The sequence below is a fragment of the Xenopus tropicalis genome, chromosome 7 (genome assembly GCF_000004195.4).
Source record: "Xenopus tropicalis strain Nigerian chromosome 7, UCB_Xtro_10.0, whole genome shotgun sequence".
Taxonomy (NCBI): Eukaryota; Metazoa; Chordata; class Amphibia; order Anura; family Pipidae; genus Xenopus; species Xenopus tropicalis.
In genome coordinates, this window is record NC_030683.2 from 17,236,156 (window position 1) to 17,243,775 (window position 7,620).

Below are 7,620 nucleotides of genomic sequence, written 5' to 3' on the forward strand. Positions count from 1 at the left end.
ATGTAAAGCTTCCTCATCTAAAAGCTTGCGAGTTCATGTAGAAGAGAATGGGAGTTGTTTTTTTTTTTTCCTCAATTCAAGTTTTTTCAAAATTTTCAATTTTATTTTAAAGCTTCTAGACCCATTGAAAATGGGGATGATGCATTCATGTTTTATTTTCATGGTTTAAAGGAAAACTATACCCCCAGAATGAATACGTAACCAACAGATCAGTTTGTATCATGACCTATTAAAGAATCTCACCAAACTGGTATATATATATATCAGTAAATATTGCCCTTTTACATCCTTTCCCTTGAGCCGCCATTTAGTGATGGGCTATGTGCTCCCTCAGAGATCAGCTGACAGGAAGTGATGCAGCTCTAACTGTAACAGGAAGTAGTGTGGGAGTAAAAGGCAGAACTCTGCCCATTCATTGGCTGATGGGGCCTAGCATGTATGTGTGCCTTGGCTTGTTTGTGTGCACTGTGACTCCTATGATCCCAGGGGGCGGCCCTTAATTCTTAAAATGGCAATTTTCTATTTAGGATTACCCAATGGCACATACTACTGAAAAAGTATATTTTTATTAAATTGGTTTATTTAGATGAAGTAGAGTTGTATATATGAGCTGTTTATGCAATATATTTTTATAGAGACCTACATTGAGTTTTTTGTAATCAAATTTTTTTAATAAATAAACAAACATTGAGAAAAAAACAATTCACAAATTTGTGTACAATGTTTCTGTTTTTTTGTATTAAAGTCATTTAAAATACTAAGAAGCCCTAGCCAACAGCTGAAATATATGAACCTTGTAGATCATTTGAAGCTTGTCTTAATGCCTTCTTAGAGGATCTTTCCAGGACAGAAAGTGTAAATCTTCTGTTTTTTTGTTTTACATTACACGGAAAGTACAACAAACGGAGCAGCAACTGCAGTATGTGAATGTATGCTTCATGGCAACTTTTATTATCTCTTCCTGCCTTTTAACTTGAAAAGCAGCCGTTTTTTCCTAAACACTGTAAAGGCAGCTATTTTATCTCCAGAAACGTGTTATATTGTCCCCGCACTGACTGTGATTTATGTGCAAACAGCTCCCTGCAGTCATTGTGCGGAAGTATGGGAACTGGACTGGGGCATTCTGTCCAACCAAAGGTCAGGCTACTTTGTGTTTCATCTAGATATAGAAATGAGCCATTGCCGTTGTTATTTTATTCAGTTTACAAGCATCAGTTAGATTAATATTAACTAGGTGGTTTGTATTAGGGATGCACCCAATCCAGTATTCGGTTCGGATTTCTGCCGAATCTATGGTCCTGGCCGAACTGAATCCAAATCCTAAAAATCACGTGACTTTTTGTCACACAAACACAGAAGTTTGGACATTTGACCCTTTCAAAATGATGTTGTTTCCTCCATATGATTTCTATTAAATAGGGATCCAGGATTTGGTTCAGTATTCGGCCAGGATTCGGTCTTTTTTGGCAGAATTCGGATTCGGCTGAATCCACGGCCCTGGCCGAATTGAACCCGAATCCTAAACATCAAGTGACACAGAAGTTGAATTTTTTTTGTTTTTTTCTCCATATGATTTAGAACAAATAGGGATGCATCAAATCCGGGATTCGTATCGGTATTCGGCCAGGGTTTGGCCTTTTTTGGCAGGGTTCGGTTTTTGCTGAATCCACGGTCCTGGCTGAACTGAACTCGAATCCTAAACATCACGTGACACAGAAGTTGAAAATTTTTTGTTGTTTCCTCCATATGATTTCTAATAAATAGGGATGCACCGAATCCGGGATTCATATCGGTATTCGGCCAGGGTTTGGCCTTTTTTGGCAGGGTTCGGTTTTTGCTGAATCCACGGTCCTGGCCGAACTGAACTCGAATCCTAAACATCACGTGACACAGAAGTTGAAATTTTTTTGTTGTTTCCTCCATATGATTTCTAATAAATAGGGATGCACCGAATCCAGGATTCGTATCGGTATTCGGCCAGGATTTGGCCTTTTTTGGCAGGGTTCGGTTTTTGCTGAATCCACCGTCCTGGCCGAACTGAATCCGAATCCTAATAAGCACATGCTAATTAGGATTTGGAAGGGTTAAAAGTTACTGCATGAACACGGAAGTGGAAACATTTTTGCCACAAGCACATTTAGCCCCTTTGCTAATTTGGATTCGTATTCAGCCAAATCCTTTACAAAGGATTCAGGGGTTTGGGCGAATCCACAAAAGTGGATTTGGTGCATCCCTAGTATATATTAAAACCTATTTGTGAAATATTAAAACTCTGACCAGGCACACAATTGCCATATTTATTGTGTTATATATTGTACATAGTCAGATTTAGTCATATTTTTGAAAGGGTTAACAGAGAATTCTCAGATAAATACTATTGTGTATTGTGTAAATACTCTCTTCTGATAAATATACTCTGTGTGTATCACTTTGGCCCAATGCTGGCTGTTGCTTTGCAGCTCAATCCTGACTGGGCCGCTCTCTGCAAGGAGCTGTTTATTCTCCCTGTTTGTGTGGGTTTCCTCTAGGGACCCCAGTTTCTTCCCACGCTGAGAAAACATACAGGCGGGTTAACCGACTCATGATAAAGCTGACCTTAGTGTATTATATGATAGGGATCAGTAAGAACAAAGAAGAATATGTACTCCTGCTCTATTGTATAGTGAATAATGTACCCCCTATTGTAAAATGTAAGGATAAGTCACAGAGGAGTTCTATGACTATATAGAAGCAGGAGGCGAAGACCAAGTGCTTTTATACAGGTCATGGAACTCCGAGGTGACTTTTAATATCCTCATATTTTTCAACAGGGGGTACACTAAAAGCCAATTAAAACTGATGACATCTAAGCACCACTAAGGATATAATTTACAATAAAACACTGTGTATTATATATGTATATTGCATACAGCCTTCCTCAGAAACAATTAACCACTTCAACTGCACTCCTTGGATTATATATAGTGAAACCTGGAGGTGCATTGTTTAATATGTATGTATATAGCCAAAAGGTACCACACTTTGTTAAAGGCAACAGAAACTGAAATGCTGATCATTGATTTATTACAATGTTGATTAAAATGAATTGGAAAAAAGGCCAAATGTAGTACAGGTATGGGATCCATTATATGGGAAGACCATCTCCCATAGACTCCATTTTAATCAAATAATTCATATTTTTAAAATGTTTATCCTTTTCTATGTATAAATAATACAGTACCTAATAGCTTGTACTAGATATAATTAATCCTTATTGGAGGCAAAACAATTCTATTGGGTTTATTTAATCTTTAATTTATTTTTAGCAAACTTAAAGTATGGTCATCCAAATAAAGATCCTTTATCCAGAAAACCTCAAGTCCCTAGCATTCTGAATAAAATGTCCCATATCTCTCTCTTACATATATATATATATATGTATACTGTATGTTTGTGTGTGTGTATTTGTATATGTATATTGTAGGCCCCCTCCCTTGAGCATCCAGCCTTTGTTCGGAGCCTACTTAGCTCACAATAAGTTTTCAGATTACAGATACAGTTTGTTCCAAGAATATCTAGGCCAGTGATCCCCAACCAGTGGCTCAGGGGCAAAATGTTTCTCCCCAACCCCTTGGGTGTTGCTCTCAGTGCCCCCAAACCAGGTAGTTATTTTTGAATTCCTGACTTGGGGGCAAGTTTTGGCTGAATAAAAACCATGTGTACTGCCAAACAGAGCCTCCTGTAGGCTGCCAGTCCCCATAGGGGCTACCAGTAGCACAACACAACCTATATTTGGCACCCCCAGGAACCTTCTGCATGTTTGTGTTGCTTTCCAACTCTTTTCACAGTTGAAAAAGGTTGGGGACCCCTGATCTAGGGCAACAATGTGAGTTTGCCTTACATCTCACTCTTAATTTTATTGTGAAACAAACTGATCTATTTATCTCCATACAAACATTGCTTGTCTTGAAGGCCTTTGCAAAACAAAAGGGGCCAAACACAGGTTGATTCCAGTCAAATGTGTTGGTTCATTAGACAAGAGATCTGACTGGGTGTGACTGGTTAAGGGGAATGGAAAAAAAATATACTAATTTACTCCCTCCACTTATAGACAAGTCAAGGGAGGTGAACTAATGGAGACCTCCAACTTGCACTTCATATGCAGCCTGATAAACCAATTAGCATCTTATGGAGGACCTCTCAAAACTGTCAATCTAGGGACACACACAGAGCATTGGCCAAGAAATTCTAATGTCCAGGTTTGAGTCAGTTTATTCCACTGTGACTGTTCTGCTCAACCATCCAATAATACTGTAGATAATACTTTGTGGGGCCATTTAAAAAAAACTGTCCTCCAACCTGATCACAGTCCAAAATGAAATATCCTATGATACCAGGCCATACAGTACATGTGCGGCTTCCTTATCTCTCTGCATATGGACAGCATAAAACTGATATTATCCGTGAAATGATTGTGAAAGTCTAGACACTTAATTGATTTAGTCCACTGATGTGTACTTACACGCAATAAGAAAGTATGAATATAAATAGAGGAATGTAAATAATACTGGTAGTATGTGAACAATGTATATATAAAGATTTTCTTTATCTTTTCACTTCCCATGTTCCAGAATTTTATTTTGTCAGTTTTAACATTCACTCCATATGTATTTTAGCTCACCAATATGATAAACATGTTATGATAATAAAGAAGCCAAAAATGGTGTAATGTCTGTCAGACAGGAAGGCAGGCAAAGTGTAATCTCTGTTTTAAAGCAGAAGGATCTGTCAGACCTATAAGACAAATAGCTTTACCCTAAACACTTTTTTTTGTAATTCTCTCCGCAGGCTGAGATAAATGAAAAGCTGAGAGTACAGGAAGAGGCCTTCGCTGCAAAAATAGAAAACCTTCAAAAGTCACGATTTTCTCAGTGAACTGTACAGAACATTACGCAGTCTCGCATTTATTTCAGAAGGGATTATCAACACTATTACATCTGCAAGGCTGCCATGAGGAATGATGGCGCCCCCTACTGGTTTGTGGGCTGTCCATGTCAGGTGGCTCTGGTTATTAGCCCTCTTGTTTGAGTCTTAACCACAAACTAAATCCCACCATTCCCAGTCCCAGGGCCCATGAGTCTGGACTCGTCTATGTGGCTCTCCACTAGGACCTGGCTGCCTCCCCAAGGTTGCCACCTTTTCTGGAAATAAATACCATCTTTCCTATATTTTTGCCTTTTTCCCTATTAATAACATTAGCATCAAGCATCATTATTACCGTCTAGACCGGGCCGGTGGCAACCCTACCCCCATACACCTTATAGGAGCCATGTTGCTGCGAAAATAAAGCACAAACTTGCGTTTGTATTCTATCACTTAATATTATTGGGGGAGAACACATTTTAACAGCTAATGAATGTTTTGTTTTCTTTGTTCTTCCAAAATCTGGTTGAAAAAAGCTAATCACTGATTGGTTCCTATGGGTTGCTTCCCAGTTACACATTTTCCCACTGTTGATAAATTGGCCCTTTTTTATATCATTTTTATATTTCTTAAAAGGGACATATCCCTTCCCCCAAAAATGGTTCTTTTGCACCAATGAAAATCATCCTTACCAGCACTATGGCAGCCATCATTGTAATCTAACATCATAATTATCTTGAAATGTTTGGTTGCTAATATCATACAGTAATCAAAGCTTAAAAGGACAGATATAAAGCTGTTTAGGCAGAATTTTCATTGAAGGAGCCTCTTCAATCAACAGGGCCACTGACCTTGGAGGATTTTAAGAATGGATGGTGGGACTAGAACTCCCATCATTCTTTATCCCTTGAATAATGCATTGAAATCCAGCAGAATATGGGTGGGGCAACATTCGATAGCATGTGAAAAGGGACATTATTTCTTTATTATTTCTATAGCTTTTCTAAATTGCAAAAACATGAATAGTTCATAATTTATTTTGTATGATGTTATGTACAAGGCTAACATAAATAACTAATTACAAATTAACCCAAAATACCTATTTAGGTAACTTTATATTTGCACTAGGCTGGGGTTATTGGCTTCACCCAATGCAAATGCGAAACAGTCAAATAACAATACAATGAAATAACAATAGAAATGGCAATGTCACTGTTCTGCCGAGGAAACAGTCTGTTCTGGAAATGACGAGGTTGGCAGAGATAATTTTACAGATGTTTCGGTTAATTGAAGAAAAACACACCGATCAAATATTAGTAAAAACATTAGGGATTTGGATTAAAGAAAATAAAGCAGTGTTGCAATTGATTTGCAGGCAGTTATTCTGTATGAAACATATTAGCTCAAATGCGGAATATTTATGCTCTTCCACAAACGATTCATTTGCCAAGCCCAGGAAGCTGTTCAGTAATTATCATTTGATAGAAACACATTCTGTTGCGTTACCAATTAAAGCCACACTATAATCAAAATGTAAATATTTTATTTGTGCCTAAACAAATCTATAAACTGTAGCTCTCCTTCCAGGCTTATTTATACCCCCAAAGCACGCAAATTCATTTTCTTTTCCTACTGCTAAATCTATTTCATTTAGGCTTTTAGCTATCTTTTCACCATTACCAGGACTATAGTTGTCCTATAGTCATGGGGTTTTTTGTGCCCCTTAGTGATGGATGGATTTTTAGCGAATTTCCGCATTTCGCCAGTAGGGATGTAGCGAACCTCAAAAAAAAGTTTGCGAACCCGTTCGCGAACTTACGCCAAAAAGTGCGAATATTCGCAAACTTTGCGAACCCCATAGACTTCAATGGGAAGGCGAACTTTAAAACCTAGAAAAGCCATTTCTGGCCAGAAAACTTATTTTAAAGTTGTTTAAAGGGTGCCACGACCTGGACAGGGGCCTGCAGGAGGGGGATCAAGGGCAAAAATGTCTCTGAAAAATACTTTGTTGACACAGCGTTGCGTAAAACCGCAAAGGCAGCTGGCAGACCTAGCGGAAATACGCAGCGTTTTTTGCTATTTCGCACTATTAGCACCAAGGAAACGGGATTTGCTGAAAAACGCCATGTGTGGCTTGTGCGACGTTTTTAGGCCGAGAAAAAACGCAGCGGAAAAACGCCACGCAAACCCAAATTGCAAACATACGCGAAAAGTTTGCGAACACCCGATTTTCGCGCAAATTAGTTCACCGGCGAACAGTTCGCTACATCTCTATTCGCCAGTGGAAAAATTAGTTGAGCGTCAAAAAAAAGTCTTGGCTGCGTCAAAATGGGTGCAGTTGCATCAAAAAAAAAGTCATGTTTTGTCATTTCCCAAATTTTTTTGTTGTTTCACAAATTTTATGGCGAAGCTAAATGGGACAGATTCGCTCATCACTAGTCACAATTGCTTTTGTTGTAATCATAAGAAGTTTTTGAACATTTTTGTTTTTTTGAGTCACTTATCCTTCCGCTAGAACAGGGATCCCCAACCTTTCTTACTTGTGAGCCACAGTCAAATGTAAAAGTCTTGGAGAGCAACACAAGCACCATAAAAGTTCATGGAGGTGCCAAATAAGGGCTGTGATTGGCTATTAGGGGCCTCTATGCACCCTATCAGCTTACAGGGGCTTTATTTGGTAGGAAATCTTGTTTTTATTCAACCAAAACTTGCCCCCAA

At 38.5% G+C, this 7,620-nt stretch overlaps 1 protein-coding gene across 2 annotated transcripts in view; it reads left to right on the forward strand.

Annotated features, from left to right (window-relative positions):
* Positions 1–6,111, forward strand: part of cabcoco1 (ciliary associated calcium binding coiled-coil 1) — an 88,296-nt gene extending 82,185 nt beyond the window's left edge. The window contains exon 8 of one of the 2 annotated variants that reach the window (XM_002939544.5): positions 4,828–6,111. In XM_002939544.5, coding sequence (XP_002939590.3) covers positions 4,828–4,914 — 87 coding nt within the window. In that variant the 3' untranslated portion in view covers positions 4,915–6,111. The remainder of the gene's footprint in view (positions 1–4,827) is intronic. The other variant, XM_031906397.1, reaches the window with a different exon arrangement.
* Positions 6,112–7,620: the final 1,509 nt, after the last annotated feature.